We start from the raw sequence: 25,546 nt of genomic DNA, 5'->3' as shown, positions 1-25,546 counted from the left end.
GACACAATTTATTTTCCTATTAATTAAAAATTAATTTAATAATTAATGCTAAGACAGTAATCCTACGTCTCAGAAATTATGGTCGAATCTATAAATGCATTTATCAGTGATTAACCACCTGCCAAACTTTATAGAAAAATTGAGTTTTGTTCATAATTAAAATCTTTCTCTCAAGACCTCATTCCATTAAGCATAAGGATAGACTGATCTAAAATAAACCACATAAAAGGCTAAAATTCAATCATAAGAAAAAAATACACATATCTAAAGACATTTATTCTTGTTTGACATTAGAATATGTTTAAAAAATATATATAAGAAAAATTGCAACAAGAATGTTAACATCAGTGGATCAATGAATGGACGGCATGTGCTCATAGCTGCTCAAAATTGCAACTGTAGTGAGATTCTTAAATATAAATATAATATTAATTTATAAAATATGATTTATGACTTAAAAAGCACAAGTATGTGTCTGGGCTCTTTTGCACTAAGGCATATCCTTTTTATTTTATTTTTTTACTTTAACATTAAAGATAAAAAGGAATGTTCACGAAGATATAGAATTCTAATAATTATCTATAAATATCAACTTTTGTAAATGCAGTATGAGATTGAGGGGGGGGGGGGGTGAAGATGGTTCATTTGTATTTACCGGGAACTGCAATAAATGAAACTAAAGTAGGCATTATTTTGAAATTAGAATGCAATTCAACCCTTTTTTTTTTTTTTCAAAATTAATTTCTTAATTTCTAAATAAAGGCTAACATAGCCTAAAATATCTTATATAAAAATAGCCGTCTGTAAACTTAATGCAATAAAGGTTCTAAAAATTTCACATTAAATATAAAAGACAGAAGGTATACCATATAACCAAATCCATACGCTCCATCTTCCTAATTCTAAATACTATAGGCATTCAGACATATCACTAAATAATAAACAAAAAAAAAAAAAAAAAAGAAAGAAAGAAAAAGGAAAATAAGTCAACTATACAAGTTCCATCACAATTAAAACTGGGAGGCATTACTTCATACTAAAATATATTAAGTAAAATTCTGAACACAATCTGGAATAGATTTCTTAAATATACAATTTTCATTACAAGATACAAAAAAAAAAAAAAAAAAAAAATCCAACTACCACAATTAACGACTTCTTCAAAATAAGTCAAAAAAATGAAGTTCTTAAAATTATACCAAAAAAAACATCAATAGTCTATTTTATTTGTGCATAATGCATAAAAAATATGATATAAAAAAAACAGATGTAATATTCTTATGGCTGCACAAAATAAAAATGTATTGCAAACTGCAGTGCTTGTTGCAGTTATAAACCAAAATGTACAGCAAACAGGTATTTTTTTTTTTTTTTTAGCTGATGTCTAGTTACCTGACACTTAATAAACCTTGACAAAAATCCCAGTATTTCTGATGCACACTGTTCATAAAATTCTCCTTTATATATGTAAAGCATAGTAAAGATTCTCATTGGAATATCTGTCGCAGAAACATTCTTATTAGCATCAACATACATACAGGAACAATGACAGTAATTTTACTTGGCTTCAGATTTAATCCAGTGAGCTAGAAAATATGAAAATAAAAAATTACTTATTTTTACATTCTTTAATTCATAAATTAAAATTTTTATATTCTTTTTCAACCCATTTAAAAGAAACAATTTGTTAGGAGAATAATCAATAACAAATAAGCATGTAGTACTTTCCAAAAGTTCCCGGAATTGCATGCTGGTATTTAATTGGCTTGCTACGACATTTCATCAAGGGGCAACGATGTTCACCCAGTGTGTATACATGTCAAGTAGGAACTGGCTTGACCACTTCATTCATGTGTCACTGATTGATTGAAGAATGTTGCAGTTTGATATCATACTAACAACTTTAAATTTGAGAAAAGTGCTGCAGAGACTTCAAGAATTATAGAAAGCTTATGGGGATGATGCTTTGAAAAAAAAACAGCAGTTTATGTGCGGTTTAATATTTTATAAAAACAGACAAAAAACACTGGAAGATAAACCTTGTAGTGGACACCCTTTAATGTCACAGAAAAATGAAAATGTCATGAAAGTGAAGGAACTTGCACAAAATGATAGGCGAATGACTGTTGCTGAGGTTACTCATGAAGTTGGACTGTCTGCAGGCTCAGCACACGCGCACACACACACACACACACAGAGTCCTGACACAAGATTTAGGGATGCATTGCACATGTGCAAAGTTTGTGCCATGCTTTCTGTCAGATGATCAAAGGGACTGTAGGAAAGCCACTGCAGGTGATTTATTCAAAAAATCTACTCAGGATCTGAGCTTCCTAAGAAAAGTAGTCACTGGGTATGAGAGTTAGGTGTTTGCATACAACCCAGAGACCAAGGTGGAATCATTCAAATGGCACATAAAATGAGAGAACCATAATAAAACACGCCTGTGTGCTCTGGATTCATAATTTATTTATCTTATTTTTGTTACACAGAGCATTAAAATTATGATAAATGAATTAGCTTTCGGCTGGGTGGCAGCCTTCATCAGATTAAAATACTTTGAATGGCAGTTAGAATAGAGATGCACTGCCAGGATGGTGCGTGAGACACGTGGTTAATTGTTTGTTGATGTTTGTGGCTGTGACGTATGGTGGTGACGTGGCCAGCGTTTGTCTATGGACAGAATTACTGCTTCTGTGATGGGGTTAAGTTGACAACCACTGTTCCTGTTCAACGAGGTATCCGAGCATTTTATACTTAACGATTCCAACCAGGTGCGCCTTAAGTAATGGTGGGACTTGTCTACAACCACAACATCGCGGTGTGGGTCGATGTCGTGGTGGGTTGTCCAGACATGCTCGGCAATAGCTGAGTGTTCTACATCCGCCAAACGGATCGCCCTTTTTATGTTCTGAGAGGCGTTTCTCGAGACGACGACCAGTCTCTCCAAAGTAGCAGCTCGTGCAGTCACGGCAAGAGATGCGATAGACCACACCACTCTGTAGAAGGGTGGGGACAGGTGTTTTTATGTTGGAAAGGAGAGAACGCAGTTTCTTGCCTGGGAGTTGGATGCACTTCACCCCATGCGATCTTAGGATTCTACCGATCTGCTGTGACAGGTTGGGGTAGTATGGGATGAATGCCCTCGTGGAAGACTCGTCACTGTTGGTGTTGCTGTTGGTCGTCACGTTGTCGCGTGCTTGTAGATCACATCTGTTAAAGACATCGATGGGGTAGCCACACCTCGTAAGGTCTACTTTGACTCTGGTGATCTCTTTGCGCCTTTCATCTGCAGAGCTGGAGTGTGTCCAGGCGCGAGTTAGCAAGGTTCGGGCGGTTGAGAGGAGGTGGCCCCGTGTGTGTGCTGACTGGAAGTTGGTAAATTGGCCAGCACACATAAAAGTGAGAGAACCAGTGCACCACGAATTTGACTGGAGGGGGGGGGAAAGCATTACTGCTCTTACTACGTTGAGGTTTTGACACATTTACACAATAATGTGAGGCAAAGGACGGTTGCATCCTGCACCATGACAATGTGCCCAGTCACACAGTGATAACAGTTCTTGACTGCAAAAAAAAAAAAATCAGCCAGTCATGAGTCAACCTTTCTACTCCCCTGGACTTGCACAGTCTGACTTCTGGCTGTTCCCTAAACTGAAAATGAGGTTTCGGAGTCTTCATTTTGCTACAGTGGATATCAAGGAAATCTACACCCTATATATGCTAAAAAACATAATTTTTAAAGAATATTTCAAAGATTGGGAAGCCCGATGGAGCAAATGTTGTGTGTGTGTGTGCACGCGCGCACACAGAAGGAAGTTACTTTGAAGGCAATTAGGTTAGTTAGCCCAACTGTTCGCTCAATGAACATTTAGAGTAAAACCCCCGCAAACTTTTTGAATGTACCTCATATAACCAACAAATTATCATAGAACTGAATAAGTTTCAGAGTGGAACAAAAATGTTAAATGTGATAATGAAAAAATGTGATGACATTTATAAAATCTGAGTTATTATATAAATCTGATTTACATCAAAGGAAATTTATGCTTGTCTTTTTTTTGATATACCGTATTTCCCCATGTATAAGACGCACCCTTTTTCGAAAAATTTGGGGTCTAAAAACTGGGCGCATCTTATATAGTGGTTGTAGATTTTTTTACTTGCATTTCCTGCTTTTCATGCTTGTTGTCTTTGCGCTCATTGTTTCGTACTTGTTACCGGTATATTAGGTTACGTTTTGCCACGTTCTGCCCAGAAATGGCTAAGAAAAGATTTTCGTACAGTGCTGAATCCAAGTTAAAAGTGATCCAGTTTGCAAAAGTGAATGGAAATTGTGCTGCTGAACGTAAGTTTGGTCCTCCTCCAACTGAGAAAACAATCCGAGACTGGCTACGGGAAGAAGAAACTCTACTGAAAACGACACAGCAGAAGAAGGCCATGAGAGGCAAGTCAGCAAAATGGCCTGATTTAGAGAGGGAATTGAAGATATGGATTGAAGAGCAAAGGGCAACTGGAATTCCTGTGTCCACAAAGATGGTTCAGCATGAGGCAAGAAGAATTGCTGATGAAAAAGAAGTTACTGATTTCAAAGGAGGACACAATTGGTGCTTCAGGTTCATGAAACGGAATGGACTAAGCATGCGTACACACACCAGACTTGCCTAAAAGATGCCTGAAAGCTATGAGCAGAAGGTCCTTGAATTTCATCATTTTGTCATTCAATGTCGCATTGAATGACAAAATGATGACAGAATATTTGCAATCTGCCCCAACTCAAACATCAGTTTGAGTTGGGATAGATTGCAAATATGGACGAAGTCCCTCTTCAATCTTATGTCCCAAGTAACAGAACTGGTGATAAGAAGGGGGTGAAAACTGTAACTGTGAAGACAAGTGGACATGAAAAGAGCCATTATACAGTTGTTCTAGCTTGTTGTGCCGACAGAACCAAGCTGCCTCCTATGCTGATTTTCAAATGCAAAACAATGCCAAAAGAAGACATTCCTCGAGGAGTGATTGTCCACGTACATGACAAGGGTTGGATGGATCAGGATGGGGCGAAGATCTAGTTTGGAGCAGGAAACCAGCTGGGCTCTTACGCAAACCTGCCCTATTGGTGCTTGATCAGTTCAGGGCACACATAACAAAAAACACAAAGAAGATTGCTGCAGGGCAAAAAACAAAACTTGCCGTCATACCTGGAGGCTTGACATCCCAGCTCAAACCATTTGATGTCAGCATTAACAAACCCTTCAAAGCTGCCATAAGAGAACAAATGGAACCAATGGATGAAGTCTTCTGGGGACAATTTGACGCCAGCAGGAAGAGTGAAGAAACCAACTATACGAGAAGGTTGTACCTGGGTGAAAAGATCCTGGGATAATATCAAGATTGAAATCGTTGTCAAGTCATTTAAGAAGTGTGGCATTTCAAATGCCATAGATGGAACTGAGGACGAGGCAATATATGAAGACAGTGATTCGTCATCAGGCACAGATGAGGACAAGCTAATGAATGGGAGTTTTGACAGTGATGGGGAGTTATATGAATTTTATGATGAATAAAACTTGAGTTCAATAACTTTATGTAATACATTTTTTTTCAAATTTCGGGCCCCAAAATTAAGGTGCATCTTATACATGGGGAAATGCGGTATATCTCATATGTGCCAATATAAAATGATTCTTTAATTCCCTCAGAACTAGAGGGAATTCTTTATTCCATCTTTATTTCTAATATAGTGGTTGAAAGGAATTGTTATCTTACGGAGCTGAAAATATGGATTTTCAGTTGGCACATGCAAGGCATGTCAAAACATGCATAATTGTGGTTTGTAATTTTTATGAACAATAAATATTGATTTGTGGCCACATCCTATCTGGAAAGGATATGTAAATATGTAGGTTCCTCCTGCTAACTATTTGTCTCAGAAGAAGGAAAAGAAGTGTTCTCTGAAATGCATTTGATTTATGCATATGATAAAGGCATATAATAAACTGTTTTGTACACCAAGAATGCAGTTGTAAATGGTTTTTAAATCCAGTATCTTTATTTTATATATAATTCTAACCTTTCTTTTTTTTTTTTTTTTCTGGGTTTTTCATCAAGCACAACAAGTAAACCAGCTCACTAACACTTTTGTACAGACAAACTACATGACAAAAAATTATATCTACTTCCATATGAACCAGTACATTATGATCAAAATAGCAGACACACCAAGTAACCCCAAACAATAAACTATCCTAACATACACTGTGCTGCCACTTTATTAGGTACAACCCTGCTGTGCACACAAATGGTTTGTCCCACAACGTTGCAAGTCACACGACCACAGTTGTGGATATAAATGCACCAGAACAACCTTTCTAGTCTCAGTTAAGCATACAAACCATAGCAAGAATGGGGAAAAGGAGTGATCTAATGGACTTCGAACGCGGCATGGTAGTAGGTGCAAGACGTGCTGGACAAAGTATCTCTGAAATGGCAGTTCTCCTGAACTTTTCACACACCAGTTTCAAGGGTGTATTGAGAATGGTGCAACGAACAGGAAACATCCTCTCAATGGCACTCCTGTGGAAGAAAATCGCTTGTTGATGAGAGAGGTCAGAGGAGGATGACTAGAATTGTGCAAGTAAACAGATGGGCCACAATATCCCACATCACGTCAGAATACAACCTTGGTGTGCAGAACAAAATATCGCAATGAACAACTAGTTGCACTTTGTTGCGAAGGCTACAACAGCCGATGGCCACATCACATACCTTTGTTATCAATGAAGAACAAGAGAGAGCACGCCTCCTGTGGGCACAGCAACACCAGCACTGGACTATCAAGGACTGGAAAACAGTTGTTTGGTCTGACAAGTCAAAGTTCCTGATGCATCATGTTGATGGAATGCTCAGAATTTGGTGAAAACAACATGAATCCATGGACCCGTCATGTCTGATGACTACTGTGCAAGGTGGCAGGGGCAGTGTTATGGTGTGGGGAATGTTTTCTTGGCACATTTTGGGTCCATTGATACCCATAGATTCACGTCTGAATGCCACATCGTTGCTGACCAAGTGCATCCGTTCATGTTGACAGTTTATCCTCAGTCAGATGGTTACTTCTAGCAGGATAATGCGCCGGTGCACAAAGCCCGAACCACTCTGGAATGGTTCCAGGAACATGACAATGACTTTTCTTTGCTGCAGTGGCCCGCTCAGTCCACAGATCTCAATCCTATTGAACATCTTTGGGATGAGCTGGAGAGGGCTGTTTGCTGCAGGCCCACACCTCCGTCGAATCTCAAGGAACTGCGTGATACACTCATGTCTGCATGGTACTCCATTCCTGCACGTTTTCAGCATCTTGTTCAATAAATGCCTAGAAAAATTCAGGCTGTTTTGAAGGCTAAAGGAGGGTCAACATGCTACTAGGTAGGTGTACCTAATAAAGTGGCAGCACAGTGTATATCATGGCATTGGATGAGTTAATATTTGTGGGAAGGCTGACAGAAAATCTCTTCAAGTAATAAACTGAAGTGGATGCATGCCATCTACAGCTATCTGGGTGCCACTGAGTTAGACCTGAATGCTTTCTACATCAAAAAAGGCACCTGGGATAGATGGCACTTACCCAATTATATTAAAAGAGGCTGTAAAAGATGTAAGAAAACCTTTATCCATGATTATGAGGGCATCCTTGGATTCAGGGGCGTTGCCTGTGGACTGAAGATGTGAAAATTATCTCCAATTCTCAAAGGGTGATATGAATAATTACAGACCTGGTAGCTTGACTTCTAGAGAAAATAACTGAGTCACCGGTTAAAGAAGTAATGCAGTACGATCTAAACAGGAATGCAATTATACTGCAGTCAAATCATGGATTTGTTAAGGACGATCTTCTTAAATTAATGTTATCGAATACTATGATGCAGTAACAAAAGAACTGGATGCAAAATATAATTTTGACATCATACACTTAAATTTCAGAAAAGCTTTTGATACTGTTGCACATAAAAGATTGCTATACAGATTGGAGCAGTGTAGCATTAAGTGCAAGTTACTACTATGGATAAAGGGTAGAAGGTTGAATTCCACTCAATCTATAGTAGTAACTTTGGATTGAGTGGAAGATATATATATATATATATTTTTTTTTTTTTTGGTAGTTATTGGCGCATCAACTTCTGTGGCCATAATGCACCTCCCAAGGTTTTTGCAGTACTTTGATCCAAGTCCGAGGCGGGATTCGAACCCGCGACCTTTGGGTTGCCAGGCAGGCACTTTACCCACCCGGCTAGTCCGGTCGGCTTGAGTAGAAGAAGACAGAGACTTGTCATCAAGGGGTACTATTCTTGAACTACTATTATTAGTGGAGTCCCCCCAGGGTTCAGTGCCGGGCCCATTGTTGTTTTCTATATTTATTAATGATATTGATGAAGGTATATCAGGCTTAATGTCTAAGTTTGCCAGTGATACAAAGGCTGGTTAATCACATGTTGAAGTAGGGTATACTACTTCAACAAGATCTCAAAAATTAGGCAGTGGGCTGAGAAGTGGCAATTTAAGTTTAATATTGACAAATATAGATATATTTCATATGGGGAACAGTAAACCCAGATTAACGTACCATGCATGAGCACACTCAGGGAGTTCGAGAATGAAAAAGATCTGAGGTAACTGTGCGGTCAGATATGAAGTTCTCTGAGTAGTGCAGACAGGCTGCTAAGGCAACTCACATAAGGTTTTGTTAATGATATATAGAAATTTTGCCAGCAGGGATAAGGAGGTAATTATCCAGTTGTATAATGCAAGTCAGGTCACAACTTCAGTACTGTATACAGGTCTGGCCTTATTTCAGGAAGGATGTGAATTTGTTGGAATGGGTGAACAGAAGAGCAACGAAATTAGTGAAAAGAACAAGATGGTACTCTTATTGGGACAGGTTGAATTTCTGCAAACTGCAGTGCGTGGAGACTAGGCACCTGCAAGAAGAGCTGACTGAGATATTTAAGGCTTTAAATGGATTGAGTAAACTCAATGTCAATGGAATCCTTCCTCTTGCTCAAACTACATGAGGAGACAAATTCAACCAAGGAACTCTCTTCTGGCATTTAGAGGTGGGTAGTTTCGATAAATTCAGGGAAAAACTAGACAAATTATTAGAAGGGATTGAGAGGTGATATGGGAAGTGTTGGCATGTTTTTTTTTAGCCAATACAGTATAAGCTTGCTTTCTTGCATCATTTGCCACTATTAATACTAATAGTAACAAAGTTAATGAACTTGGTTATGTAAAATCATTTTTATGCTATTCTTATCAGTTTTCCAACTATTGATGTGTAGTACATCTATCACGTAGGGAGTGCAAATGGTGCACACTTTTTTTACACAGCAATCTGAATTTGTCATACTCTTTTATTACTATGTAGGAGGTAAAAATAGAGAAAAAAAAGTGTTGTAGTTTATTTAGTTAATTTGAAAGAAATACCAGAATTGCTCTTAGACATTCTAAATACATTCTTTTTTCCCCACCCAGATTTTTTTTTGTTACCTTCAGACTATAAATTACTGATATATGGCATGAAAAAAAAAAAGAAAAAAAAAAGAGTACCAACCATGACTGGATGACACAGTAAATATAATCCTATATTTGTTCTATGAGGATATGTGCACACTGCATATCAATCCTAATTTCTTTTTGCTCTTTAAAACCATTCTGTTCACTCCCAGGAAACTTAAAATACCTTTCAATTCCAATCTGTCTACTAAAAAGTTAATATTTGTTGAACAAGCTAAAAATGATCAGGTAAAACCTAGTGCCTACAGTCAGCATATCTACTTAATGTTAATATATTAGAAGACGAAATGCACAAAGCATAATTTCTTATGGGTTTAGGTAATTAACTACATGAGATACAATTAAAACGATGCCTTTTAAACTACATATGTAGTTTAAATTTATGGGTAAACTATGGTGTACCTACACCAATATTATATACTTAATGTTAAAGACAGTATATTCAATAAAAATAAAATATTGAGATCAATATTACTTACAGTAACATAATAATTACATCTATCACCAAGGCAGCATTCTGCACACTCCCAGTCATTGTACCATATTCGATCACATCTTCTGCTATAATTCTGAATAACATCTTCACATTTTTGTTCTGTTGAACATGACTTAGAAATGTAAAACTGCTTTTCACCAGATGGTGCCCAATAAGGAGTGCCTAAATGGTTAAAAGAAATATTATTTCTATTATGACACACATAATTTTGATATGATCCTACAATTTTGCAGAAAAAGATTAATTCAGTCTTTTTTTTTTTAATGCATTAATTTCCAATTACACCCACATGATTAAAACTAATTAGCAAATGGACCTCTGATATTATATAAGCACAATTAATTTGCACCATATTGAAATTTAAATTATTAAAAACACTCTGCTGACTTCCAAAACAGTGTTTCTTAACCTGTGGTGCTGTTCAATATAACTGCAATAAAAAAAAAGTGCAATGTCTAAAAAGAAAATGCATTTTGTTATCTTACATATAAAGAGTATGATGGGAGTGTATTTGCATAATTGTGAGCTGTTAACAGGTGTTGCCTCTAAATAACAAATTTGTATATAGAGAATAAATTCTTCAAAATTATAAAACAGCTTATGTTAGTTGGCTATTTAAAAATTAAGAAAAATACAAAGACACAACTCTTTCTTGTGTTTTTATAGCTGGTAGAATTTAAACTGCATAGTATAACACTGACATCAGAACAAGCTTCATGTTTCCATGAGTTGCTTTGATATTGCACTACTTTTGAACAAATGGCATTAATGAAAAAGTAATCTGAGGTGCTGCACTGTTGTAACAGCCCATTTCAGAACATATACTGGTCCATCATGTTAGTAATTTTCCTGATAAAAACTGTGAAAATGAAGCTGTTTTTCACTGTTTTATGTAAGTTGCCATGTGTTCTATGATGTCAGAACTTCAGAATTTTATTTTTGTGGGTGGGTAAGTAATAAATGGTCTTAATGCTTACTGCAGAACAAACTTCTTGTTTCCATTGCAGCATACATTAAACAACTTTGCTTTTACTGTAAACTTATCAATGGAGGATACAAGCAATCTGATGAAAGACCAAGAAGTCCTGAAACAGGCTATTGCAGCAGTTCCTTAGCTTTTAAATACAAAGCAAGCAAGATTGCCCTTTCAGAGGAGTCTGTTTAATCTCTTTTCCAGGGTACATATGTATATATACTTTTTTGTCCGTGGGCCCTGAGGAATACATATGTTTGCATATATACATTTTTTCAAGGTAGTTGCAAGTACATTTCAAATAATGTCTCCGCTTATGGATGAACATTTCCAAAATCTTTTAGTAAGTGCTGCCACCTATTATCTGCATTTCCAAGTAACTATAAATACCGTTTATAATAGATGGAGTAGAAAAAAGGGTTTTAAAGCGTTGTAAGCCCAAATAAAATTGCATCTGATTTGGGCTTTCAAACATTAAAATTCTGGGTTGCTGAAACTGAATCAAGTGATAATATAAATAGATGTAGAAGATATTACTGCATCAAAAAAAAAAAAAAAAAAAAAAAGGAGTAATGAAGTATTTTTTAATGATTTTTTTAAAATTCATATTTGATTTCTGACAATAATTTCATTCTAATGTTAGGCAACCATATCAAAATAAGAACAGATTAATATTTACAAGCATTTATGTAAATATTAATTTGATTTGACTGTAAATATTAGTTTTAATTTTTACAAATTTTCAACATTCCATAATAGATTTGATCATTACATCAACACGATCATTTATGTAATGATCAAATCCATATGGAAATATTTTGCCATCTATATCCTATCTTAATTCCACTTTGCACCACTAATCTGGTCTTTCATTTGAAAATTTAGCCCTTCAGTCTAATCAAGTTTGCGGAATATTTTCACATCAGACTGTTAAATGCTAAACTTCCAACTTTTGCACACAGACTTGATATCTCCTGTTTCACTGAGTTTGTTACATTTTTACTTTATTTTATTCCTTTCTTAAAGCCACATTTATTTATTTCATATGTTATTATTATCATTTAATTTATGTAAATCCTCTGTCTTGGCTGTGCCAGAGTATTGCCCTTGTTTTACTGGATGCCAATAAACAATTATATATATATATATAAATAATAGTAAAATAATAAGAGGAGTATACCTCAATATAGTGCGTAGAACCCTTCCGTATGATACCCTCCAGAAATTAAAACGGAAAAAAACGAAAAAATCGGCAAACTTACCGGTACATTAGAGTAAAAAATAAATAATTAAATAATCAATTTAACACAATACAAATCAATTTAAAACAATTAAAAATCAAATTAACGCAATTAAAAGAATCAAACGAAAATATTCAAAACGATTTTCCTTCCTGAAGCTGACAACACAGTTGAGTAGCACAGCTCTGATTCATACTATCTAATATATATATAAAGCAATTTCTTATATTTCAATTTTTAAAATATAGAGGGAAATTTTATATTTCATAACTTAGACAATAAAGGTTACAACATTAAAGTTCAATTAAAAAGTTCAGTGAATGATCCTATAATTCTTAAAGATGTAGAGAGCGGAGTTTACAATATCTTTTGAGCATGCATTACACCAAGTTTTAATCTTGTTACACAGGGCCATGCCGAGCCATTTTAGTACCTGAGACAAGAATAAAAAAATGCACCCTACTGTTAATCATGGCAACGTTAGCAATTATTTACTCTTTCTTTGGCACCCCTTTCAGCTTTTAATCTGAGGCAAGAGCCTCGTTCGCCTCACCCTCGGCATGGCTCTGTTGTTACATACCAGTCTAGTGGAAGTCTGCTTTGAGTGAACACTTATTTGAGTGAACACTTATTAAACACATTACTTGCATTTCTTGATGGGGGGGGGAATGGTGTTATCAGACAGAATTCATTCTGCAATTCACTGTTAATGCAGCCTACTATCATGAAGTGCCATTAAAATGGTTGAGATGCAATCTACCATAAATTACCTGAAAAAGGGCAAAGTCATTGGTTCCTTCACTATGACAATGCACTGCATTGTCATAGTGAAGGAACCAATTAAAAGCAAACGACGAAACCTTCCATAACAAGCGCATAACACATATTGAACAAGGATTAGCGAGAAACATCCACGCTCGCAATTTTGTCACCCCTCTCCCCCACCCACTGAGCGCTGTTTTGACCGGGAAAGATCATTTTAGCCACGCCCATGTTTTTTTATGGCAGAAAATATTCACGGCGCTTTAAAATTCACATTTTTTAGGTTTCATTTTATATTAAATCGGCGATCGCGAATACGCGAATACAGATACCGCGAATAGCGGGGGTTTACTGTATTTAGTTGGATGAGAGAAAAAAAAAAAGGTTTAATGTTCATAGTTATCAGGACAATGTATTTTAACAGTTTTCTATACAACAAAGATCTTCATGATGATTTTTGGTTCTTATTTGTTAACTTAATGCCTGCACCCTGAAGCTATGCTAGAAAGGTATTCAATAGGTAAGTGGATACTCATAAATTTTGATCTTCCATTAATGAGTTATATATTGGTTTAATTAAATGGAAGAGGAGCATGCAACTATTTATCAATGAGAAAGAATTAAGCCACACCGATATATCATGTATCAGATTAAGGTGTTTTATTGAAATACTGTAATTAAATTGAACACACACTTTGAAATAACTTGGCGACATTTCAAAAATACACTTGTTTCTTGTCACCAAGCCCACAGAGGAAGGTTAGAATAATAGTTACAAGTTAATTACATCAACTGAATTACAATGTTCTGTTAAATTAAGTTAGTAGTTAATTGCAATAGATGATAGCTGAACTACAACATATAATTCCTGAAGTTAGGAGTTAATTACAATACATAACAGTTGAAGTGTAATGAATAATAATGGCTGTCATTAGAGATTAATACAATAAATATCAATTGCACAGATTATCTAATTTACAATGATATTATTATTAATATGACTATTTTAGCTAACATACAGATTTACTTTTTCGATATCAAAATACTTAGATCATGCAGCATGTAAAGATATTGTTGCCATGACATTATATTGCTAATACGACTGTTAGAAAACAGAGTTATTCTTCTGAAGTTACAGATTGATGGGGGGGGAGATAAGGTTAGAAACACAGTCAAATTTAGTTTGTGATAAATAGGAATGGCAATAAGCAGTGCCTTATGATTAAAATGGAAAAGTTTTGTGAAGAAAAAATTTTAAGAAAAAATATGTAAGAAATAAGTTTGTGTCAAAAATGAAAACAGCCACTATACTTACTTCCCCATCTAATTTCAGAACGACATCTGTCTTCTTCACTATCACAAGTCTTGATGGTTTTTATACATTTGTCATTATTTCCATCCTGATTTACACAAACATAGCACTCCAAAGGCCAAACTAAATGTATAATAAAAAATAACATTTTATTTGCTTTTTTCCCCCCTTAACTGAACGTTTCATGAGTAATAGTAAACATTAATATACTTGTAAGCTATTCAATAATGGTGCATAAAAAAGGTAAACTGCAGCCATTACCAACCCACTGCAGGATGGAAGCCTCCTCAACAATTCATGCTGAGGGAAATGGACCATAATCTGCCATTCTGGTCCAGTGCGGGTTGGCAGATTGACTGTATTTAGCAGTCAGGGGCTTGAACCCTGGTCTACTCAAAGAGCATGTGCTACTGCACTCCCACTCTGACCACTCGGCTATGGAGGCCTAACAAATGAAAAATAACTGACCAGCCAATAAATCAAAATATTGTGAGCAAATATTATTATTTTATTTATTTATTTCATATGATGTGATCAATACACGAAGGAACCAGTTTTTTTTTTTCTTGCTTCCTTCGTGTATCGTGGCCGGGATATCCAGCCCGAGGCGGGAATTGAACCCGCGACCTTTGGGTTGCCAGGCAGGCACTTTACCTACCCAGCTAGCCCGATCGGCAATATTATTATTATTTTATTATTATTAGCCATATGGTGCAAGGAAGCTTATGCTGCACCAGCCAAAAAAATTCTGAGTAACCCTGAGAGAGAGAGAGAGAGAGAGAGAGAGAGAGAGAGAGAGAGAGAGAGAGAGAGAGAGAGAGAGAGAGAGAGAGAGAGAGAGAGAGAGAGAGAGAGAGAGAAGGGAATCACCAAGAAAGAGAGTAATGATGATATCCAGCTCAGGACCCAGGGTGTGCCAAATGTGAGTCCCTGGGATCGTATATATGACATAAATTCATTCATAATTACAGGATGTGAGGGAGAATCATAAGAATTTTTAATGTACCTTATTTTTCAAAAACATTTTGCCATTGTGTAACTTTCAAATGGAATGTCAAATTTCATATGAATTTTTTTATGCCCTGCTCATAAGTCTTTTTTGTTGCTAACTGAAAAACTGTTTGATGACCTCCTTCACTTCATTATCTGCATGGAATTGACATCCTGTCAAATCATTTTCTTGTCTTCCAAGAACATGAAAATCACAAGGTGACAAATCTGCTCAATCGTGCCCCAGTGATGACACCCTTCTGAATGATTGCCAGCATGTGTGGATTTGTGTGTGGTCACACACGGTCATGCAACAAAATGATATTGTCAGTCAAACATCTGGTGTCTTATTTTTGAGGGCACATCAGAGTTCAGCTTTAAGATGGATTTGTGCATAATTTTGTGAGGTGCCTGTTTCATCTCTACATAGGAAATAGAAAAAGTAGCAGTCACTATAAGTCAAAGAATAATGTGCATAAAGATTCAAATGTTTTTGAAAATCTTGAATTTCTTTGGCTGTAGTAATGAGTAATGTTTCTGCTTCACGTACTTACTCTCTGGTTCAAAGTGCCTGCGCCACATCTCACTTATAACTATGTAGCTACAAGGAAAGTTTGTGTTCATTGTCGAGATACTCGAGAACACACTTTGTGCAGAACTTCGTGTACTGCAATCTGTCATGGATGATGGAGTAGGTGAACTAATGACCTCAATCGAGGGTCTACATACACCATCCAACTGCTCCCTGGTCACACTATTAAATGTCATATTGAATCAACTGTCAATGTCATTAGAGCAGATCAATGATCTCAAGACATTTTCTTCTGTGCGTGGATTATCCTTTGGGTTTTTTTATTCCTTTATGGTGATGAGCAGGCTATCTGTACACTTATAGGCATGACATACAGTTGTCACACATGTTAGTGAATTTCTGGAGAGAGATACACCCCACTGAAAGGAAATGGATAAAACTGTAATGACAGCCTACATGCACCTGTCCTCCATTAATACCATATTGTCTCTGCCACTGTGCATACAGGACTGCTGATGTGTCACACTGTTTTGCAGAAGCATTAGTAGCAATCCTTAAGTTTACTGATAGTGGTGTATAATTTAACTTTACATAGTCAATTTTTTTTTATTTTATTTGGAGCAAATACAAGATCTGTGCTTGCGAATTTTTGGCATGTAAGCTACTCAGGCCACAGTCTGCCAGTTTTATAGTATTTTAATTAAAAGTTTGACATACAGGGTCTAGCAGTACATATATCCAAGCAACAGTTCATGTCTGTGGACTGAAAAACCCAGAATACTCACTCTACCTGAGTTCAGTTCACTAAAGCCCTAGATGTATCTGTATCAAAAGGATCTTACAGAATGTACCAACGTTTATTTATTTCTGTAGATATCATTATCTCTCTATACCCAAGAGCTAATCAGAGAGTTTAACATCATGGTAGACAAGGTGGCACAAACACCAAAAGAACCTACTCCACCCTGGCATGCTCATCCCCCACCGTGCGACTTTTCCCTTAAGAAATGGGTAAAGTCTGAGACCTCATCATCTGTCTACCAGCAGCTCTACTCTGCACACCAAGCTGAGTACTCAGACTTCCTGCCCGTTTACACAGACGGCTCGAAGTCTGAATCATGCGTAGGATCTGCTGTTGTCTTTCCGGACACCATAATATCTCAGCAGATTCCTCCCGAATCCAGCATATACACTGCAGAGCTGTATGCAATAGAGCTAGCCTTGGATCACATTCGAACTTGTCAATTCCAAAGGTCAATAATATATTCCGATTCTTTGAGTGTATTACAGGCTTTATTATCTACGAGACATAATTCTCATCCAGTTCTTTGTCGGGTTCAGCAGAAGAGACATTCTCTTCATGAATGCAAGTTTGATATCCGCTTCTGCTGGATTCCTAGCCACATTGGGATAAAGGGAAATGATTTGGCTGACGCTGCAGCCAAATCAGCAACACCCACTCATAATCGTTGCCTGTCAGTCCCCTATACAGACTACAGGCAAATAATACGCAAAAAGATACATTCCCAATGGCAAGAACTGTGGCACAGACAGAGAACAAATAAATTATATCAAATAAAGCCTGTATTACAAACTTGGCAGTCTGGTCTGCGCAGGAATCGGAGTGAGGAAGTTGTTCTTGCTCGACTCCGCATAGGTCACAGTCATCTGACACATTCTTTTCTGCTGAGGGCGGATGACCCTCCTATGTGCGAGTCTTGCGACACCGTTTTAACTGTACAGCATATTTTAATAGATTGCGTCCTTTTTACCCATGTTCGCAATATACATTTTACCGCTTTTACTCATCCGACTGAGCCTTATACACTCAGTCGGATTTTATCAGACAACGACCACGTGTCGGCAGTTTTTAAATTTTTAAAAGCGATTAATATATACCCACATATATAAATAACAATTTGACGAGGTAACCTTTTTAAAGGTTACCAGAATTTAACTTTAATGTTATTTTAATCGTTTCTTGGCGCAGTATAACCTTAGTTGTTTTTGCGCCAATAAACCCAAAATCAAATCAAATCAAAAATCTCTCTATACATTAAAAAAGTTTTCCTCCTAGTGATATTTATTCGAGCCAATGGGAGAAGATGGTAGGGCAATTACGTCACTACAAATGTGCAGACAAATAATTATTGTCGTCTTCCACTGAAAGACAACTGCCTTCATAACATTCACCAACCTTGTGCACATGCTTCACTGTCTATTACATGGCCACGCCCAGCATCATTTGATGTTCCATTGTAATGTCAGCTGATGAAGGGCCCTGATATGGTTTGTATATTTGTAAATAGTTTAGTAATTTGTAAATATATTAAATTTTTGTATAGTTGGTAAATATTTTAGTCCTGTTCTTTTGGATACAACAATATTCCTCATGCATTATGGAACCCAAAGCAAACAGCCTTTTCCTAAGTGACCTATGAAAATGCAAGTAAATAATTACATAGTGATATTTATTCCACCTTGAGAATGCCACGTGGTGGGTTAGCCAACTGGAGAAGAGGGATGCGGGTCATGTGGTACAATTGGGCGGGGCAATTACGTCACTACAAATGTACAGATAAATAATTAAATATGTCATTTCCTGATTAGATATCGATCAGTGCGCTTCAACAGTTTTACGTAGAAAAGATTTGACTTACTCCATCATACCCCTACATTTTACATAGAAAAGTGTGTGGAGGTTAGCGAGCAAAGCGAGCGGGGTACGAAGTCCCCTAGTAATATATTAATATTATTATCAACAAACTAACGTGACAAAGTATATGTAAATATATAATTCTTTTTTATATAAAAATTCACACAAAAATACTACACAGCACAGAGAATTAAGCAATGTTTAAATAGAGCTATATTAACAACACATGATCCTTCACAATACAAGTCTCATGGTGAATTTCTGCATCCTGTTTATCAGCTCTTCTGCAGACATATCATTGAAGTATAATTAACATAATTCTTTTATCAAGTATGATTTTCTGCTAGAGGCACTTCACAGAATTAATATTTTTTCATTATAATTTTTGCATTACAAAACTAACAGCTGTTCTAAACTCTGTCTGATTAGCTATTTTCAGTCTGCAGGTCTTAAAGGTGATGTAGTTTAATTATAACCATCTTGTATATATACAAGGAATAACTAATAAGCTAGCAGTCTAACCACAAAGAAAGCAGCAATAAGAAAAAAATAATATTTATTTTCCCACATTCCCACATAATATTTATTTTCCCACACCATACACTTTTTGTAGAATTTTTTCTGCAATTTTATCCCTTGTTTGTAGAAAACTGCACCTTAGATTTCCATTAAGGGTTCAACAGCACACTAATGATAGTTCCATTGCTTTCAGATAAATTTTTTTATTATTCTGAACAAAGAGAAATCCGAGGATGCTAAATGTAGAGAATAGTGGGATTAGCGCAAGAATTAAACACTAAACTCACAATTTGTCAATAAGCCCTAGCAAGCATATGTAACCTAATTTTAATCAGAATTGATGTTTTCAGAATTATTATTATTATTAATAGCCATATGGTGCAAGGAAGCCTGAATCTTATGCTGCACCAGAAAAAAAAAAAAAGTTCCGGAGTTTTTTTTTTGACCCTGAGAAAAAGAGAGTCAAAAGTAGAAGAGAATCACCAAGAAAGAGAAGAATGATACAAAGAGAGAGAGAGAGAGACATATTGCAAACACTCATATAAAAGATGAAATTTAATTAAAATAATTAATAGGTGATTAATCTATTAATTAGTCACCTAATTAATAGGTGACAAATTAACCTATAGGTAACTAATTAACATATTAATTATATTAATAGGTTATCATCATTCTTCTCTTTCTTGGTGATCCTTCTACTTCTCTCTCTCAGGTAATTAAAAAAAAAAAAATTTTTGGCAGGTGTAGCAAAGCCTCAGGCTTCCTTGCACCATATGGCTAATAATAATAATAACTATTTCACTTTCATCAATCACTCCTTGAGAGTATATAACAGCATATAACAACAAAAACTTCTAGCCACAGAATATTTAAATTTTTTTTTTTTTAAATTAGGTCAGATGACTGGTTTTAAAGAATCTAAATTTTTTCATTGATTAAGGAGAGCAACAACTTTTCAGTAGTATTCAGTTTTTTTATCTCGGTAAAATGAGCTAAAAATTAGAAAAACAGCACGTTTTCCCTACTGGTTGTTTTTTTTTTTTTTCCCTAGCAAACGTATGTAACCTAATTTTAATTACCACTGACGTTTTTCAGATTTAAAAAAATTAATAAGAAAGCAGCATGCATAGGACGCGAATCGGGTTAACTTTAAGTCTACATTAAGCCAACATAATAATCATTTCGTTTTTATTTTTTAAATCGCATAACCTACACTGACATAAATTAATTGAAACATGAATAACTTACCTGGAGTAATGAGTATAGCGTAACATAATATTATAAAAACAGTCATAGTTCCATGTAAAATTTCACTCACTGGCACTTAAAGCACTTCTCAAACACTCAACACGAAGTCCAAATATACGGTACAATCAAATCATATTCGCTAATTTTCAAAACCCACTTATTCGTACACACACCCAAAGTACACAGTTGAACTCAAAAACAACCCGCGATAACGACACAAGAAAAGTTTACACAAACTGCAGAACATAGCGGAGGCGAATGGAACTACAGCAACGTGAACTGAACATGACAAGTTTATTATTATTATTATTATTATTAGCTATACGGTGCAAGAAACCTGTCTTATGCTGAACCAGCTAAAAGAAAAAAAAAATTCGAATTACCCTGAGTGAGAGAGAGAGTCACCAAGAAAGAGAAGAATGATGATATCTAGCTGAGAACCCTGGGTGTGCCAAGCCCATACTAACCAGACGTGAGCCCCTGGGGACTTATCTGAACAGTTATCACATTGCCAATTCGTTTATAACAACAAACAGAGGAACAAATAAAAAAAAGGTAAATTTCTCATTGGCTCTCGAAGGTTTGGTGAGGTTCGTGAACATCCGGAGCACCTAAGACTATACAACGTAGCCGAGTGGTCCCGCGCTATAGTGCACAAGTACACGTGTTTTGAGTGACCGGGGTTCAAGCCCGTGATTGCTAAATACGGTGCTGTTTCTAGTATTCTGTGTATCTTTTGAACTCCTCTGACCATGTGGGAGTATAAACGAAAATGTATACACTAAGTGATCACTGAATTATAACCACCTACCTAATACTTCGTAGGTAGTAGTAGTAGTAGTGGCATGTGATGCAAGAAAGCAAGTGTATGAACTTATGAAGCATCAGCCAAAAAAAAAAAAAAAAAATTCACACAATTCCCTCCAAATGCCTGTCCAGTTCCTCCTTAAATTTATTCAACCTATCAATTTCCACAACGACAGATGGAAGTTTGTTCCAGCAATTAGCCCGCTGGCTAAAGGCAAATTTCTGCACATCTATTCTACATCTGTCCTTTCTTAATTTGAATTTATGCACCCTTAGGTTCATAATCTGAACAAGTGGAAGGATCCCATCAGAATTCAGCGTGCTCAACCTATTCAAGGCCTTATACACCTCAATCAGGTCCTGCTTTTGCCCTCAGTACAGCAGCTATCCGACGTATCATTGCTTCAACAAGATGTCGCAAGCGTTCGGGAGTTATGGCCAACCAAGCTGTGTGCAATGCACCCAGCAATGCAGGTATGGAGGTGATTCGTGTATCCAGACACCTGATATGCCTTTCCATAAAAAAGTAAAAAGTAAAGTGCAGCCATTATCAACCCACTGCAGGATGGAAGCCTCCTCAACAATTCATGATGAGGGAAATGGACCATAATCTGCCACGCTGGTCCAGTGCGGGTTGGCAGATCGACCGTATTCAGCAGTCAGGGGCTTGAACCCCAGTCTACTCAAAGAGCGTGTGCTACTGCACTCCCGCTCCTGCCCACTCGGCTACGGAGGCCATAGTGTCCCACGAGTGCGCTACGGGATTGATATCGGTGGAGTTCGAAGGCCAATCGATATGCTGGAAGTCAGAACTGTGTTCCTCAAACAATTCCTATACATAAGAAGTGCCCGATGGCTCGGCACATTGTCATCTTGGAAGACACCATCGACATTCCGGAAAAAGAGTTACATAGCGGGGTGTACACAGTCAGCAAGCAGCTGACGATAGCGGAGACCACTGATACGTTGTTCCACATGCACCAGGAGTCCAAGTTCCTGCCAGAGAAACATGCCCTACACCATACAACCGCCTCTACCGGCCTGAACGTTTGATACTATGCATGATGGATTAAGGCTTCATGTTGTTGACGCCAAATACGTACACGACCATCCATGGTGTGGAGTAAATAACGTGATTCCTCCGACCAGCACACCTTCTTCTAGCCTTCCAACGTTCAACTTGCATTCTCTTTGCATCAGGCGAATCCTTTACACCGATGAACCTTGATTAGGAGAGAGGATGCCGTAGGGGTCGTCTGCTGGTATAATCCATACGTGCGAGCGTACGAGGCAAGATCATGCCAGATATTGTTCTGGGTTGGCCCATGTTGTATTGGGTAGTCAACTCTTCAACAGTGCTGCGCCTGCTCGCCTGTACGAGTCGTCGGATCCGGCACTAACCTCTAACATCAACTTTCGCTGACCTTTCCAGTTTTGCCATCGGATCGCTGTTTGACCATTTTGACGCCAGTACTGGTACACTTTAATACGGTGGCTCTCGAACACCCCACCAGTTCAGCCGTTTGGGAAATCGAGGCACCAGCTCGTCGAGCACCCACAAACTGCCCTTTATCAAAGTCCGATAAATGCTTTCTTTTACCCATCTGGTTCAGAATTTTAATAACTACTGAACCACTGACACTTTATCTATGCTACGTAGGTCGACAAACTCCGCACTCTCGTATCTCATATGGTCAACGGATCACATTCCGTTTTTACAGGGGTGGTCATAATTCAGTGATCACCCAGTGTATTCTGCATGTTGCGTGTATTATTTGCTCGGCCTACAGTCTGGACGAAATATCCGAATTTCTGGGACACAAAAAAAAAAAAAAAAAAGAAAAAAAAACCCATGCAACCCTTGCGTGAGACTGATTACCTAAACCACATTGTGAAAAAAGTTTAGAAAAATTCGTCACGTTATTGAAGGGATTCCAACTCAGGCCTTTCCCACTCAGTGTGTGCAGAACATTGATATAGAGTTCTGCCAGTGATATATAGAAATTTTGCAAGCGGGGATAAGGAGGTAACTCTCCAATTGTATCAGGGGATGGTTAAAAAAAACTTTATTAGGCTCACCCTGAACATTAATTCAACTACCTACACTGGTGTGCAAAACTTAAGGAACAACACTATTTATAAAGGTTATAACCACAAAATCAAACTAAACAACCTGTGGTGATTTGGATAACTGTGGCCAATCAGTGGAAAGTTGGTGCACATGCAAAAATTTGAATAGTGATGAGACGGCTCACATAAACAGATAACAATCTTATAATGGCAGATATTGACTGGAATTTGTGTGTTGGTCACTCACACACTAGCAAGGTTTTTGTGGATTTATTGGATGATTGTTTTCAACATTAGCATGTTCGGGAGGCAACTAGAGGGAGTAATACTTTTGATTTGATTATCAGTAGTGATTCTTCATGCACTAAGAATCTGCAGGTAAAGGAACCACTAGATGGCAGTGATCACAGTGTGCTGAACTGGGATTTACTCAAAGAGGTAACTACCATCAGGGGTAATGGGAAGGGTTAATGCTTTCGTAAAGACGACTACGATGGACTGAGACAATATTTAAATTCTATACAGTGGGACCAACTGATGATGTTACCAACAGCAAATTCAAAATGGGAAGCATTCAAAGAACTTATCTTGGAAGCTACTAGGCTTTACATACCAACTAAGAAATATTGTTCAAGGTTTAGGCCTAAGTGGATGTCAGATGAACTAATGAGACATATGGCAGAGAAGAAAAATGCATGGGATACATATAAATTAATGGGTGACATGGAAACTTATGATAGATATAAGTTGATCTGTAACCTAGTTACAAAGGAGGTTAGGCAGGCGAAGGCAGATTACGAGAAATCTTTGCAAGGGATGGAAAGAAAAACAGCAAAGAGTTCTTTACTTATGTAAACTCTAGAAGGAAGGGGATGAATCAGATTGGCCCATTCGATAACTATGGTTCTACTGTTGATGATCCTGCTCAGGTAGCTAACAAACTAAATGAATATTTTGCATCTACATACACACATGTGGAGTTATTCGGCGAGGGGAATGCCAGAGAGATTCAACTCTGGCAATAAGCTAGATAATCTTGTTATGACTGAGGGTAAAGTGGAGGAGAAATTGTTGAAGATAAACACAAGAATGGCACCTGGGGTGGATGGGATCTATCCAGTTATATTAAAGGAGGCAGCAAAGGAAGTAAGCTAAACCCTTAGCCATAGAGAGCTTCTTTGGACTCAGGGGAGGCACCCGTGGATTGGAGATGTGCAAATGTGACCCCAATTCACAAAGGAGGATCAAAGGCTGACACAAGTAATTATAGACCTGTGAGCTTAACTTCTGTTCCAGGAAAATTAATGGAGGCACTTGTTAAAGAAGCACTGCAGGATCATCTAGACAAGACTTCAGTTGTAGCTCGGACACAGCATGGTTTTGTTAAGGGAAAGTCTTGCCTGACCAATTTGATTGGTTACTATGATGCAGTCACAAAAGAACTGGATGCAGGAAATAGCTTTGATATTATATACTTGGATCTTAGAAAGGCTTTTGATACTGTTGGACACGGAAGACTGCTGCACAAATTGGAGCAGTGTGGCATTGGAGGCAAATTGCTGCTATGGATAAAGGGGTGGTTGAGAGGGAGAAGACAGAGAGTGGTAATCAATGGACACTGCTTATCGTGGACTAATGTTATTAGTGGGTCCCTCGGGGTTCAGTTTTGGGTCCATTATTCTTTTCTGTATTTATAAATAATATTGAGATGGTATATCAAGCTTAATGTCCAAGTTTGCAGACGATACAAAGATTGGCAGGGTTGTTAAGGGCACTACTGATGCTATGCTGCTGCAACAGGATCTGGACAGGTTGAGGAGATGGGCTGAGAGGTGGCAAATGAAGTTTAACATTGACAAACGTAAAGTACTACATATGGGAAACAGCAACCCCAGAGCAACGTATCAACTCTGTGGTACTACACTGACAGTGGTAGAGAATGAAAAGGACCCGGGGGTGGTTGTGTAGGCAGATATGAAGTTCTCTGAGCAGTGCAGACGGGCTGCAAGAGTAGCTCATGGAGTATTGTCAATGATATACAGGAATTTTTCTAGCAGGGATAAGGAGGTGATTATTCCCTTGTATAAGGCAATGGTCAAGCCACACCTTGAGTACTGTATACAGGTCTGGAGGCCTCAATTCAAGAAGGATGTAGAGCTGCTGGAACGAGTACAGAGAAGGGCAACAAGATTGGTGAATGGAACAAAGGGGTGCTCTTACGAAGAAAGGCTTACGTTTTGCAAATTACAGTGTCTGGAGACTAGGCACCGGCTAGGTGATCTGATAGTGGTGTATAAAGCCTTAAATGGTTTGAGCATGTTCAGTTCCGATGTGATTCTTCCTCTTGCTCAGAATAATCACCTGAGA

General features: G+C 37.3%; 1 protein-coding gene across 1 annotated transcript; it reads right to left on the bottom strand.

Annotated features, from left to right (window-relative positions):
• Positions 1–1,460: 1,460 nt before the first annotated feature.
• On the bottom strand, positions 1,461–20,406 carry cold (coiled). The gene is made up of 4 exons (XM_090387688.1): positions 20,303–20,406; positions 14,361–14,480; positions 10,053–10,231; positions 1,461–1,586 (listed from the first exon to the last, which is right to left on the bottom strand). The coding sequence occupies exons 1-4, from the start codon at positions 20,346–20,348 to the stop codon at positions 1,488–1,490; spliced, it is 444 nt and encodes a 147-aa protein (XP_090243814.1). The 5' UTR covers positions 20,349–20,406; the 3' UTR covers positions 1,461–1,487.
• Between the last annotated feature and the right edge of the window lie 5,140 nt (positions 20,407–25,546).

The sequence above is a fragment of the Mastigoproctus giganteus genome, chromosome 13, assembly GCF_048544385.1.
Source record: "Mastigoproctus giganteus isolate SK-2022 chromosome 13, ASM4854438v1, whole genome shotgun sequence".
NCBI classification, from domain to species: Eukaryota; Metazoa; Arthropoda; class Arachnida; order Uropygi; family Thelyphonidae; genus Mastigoproctus; species Mastigoproctus giganteus.
Note: the sequence above shows the minus strand (reverse complement) of the source record. Positions and strands in the feature narration are given on the sequence as shown.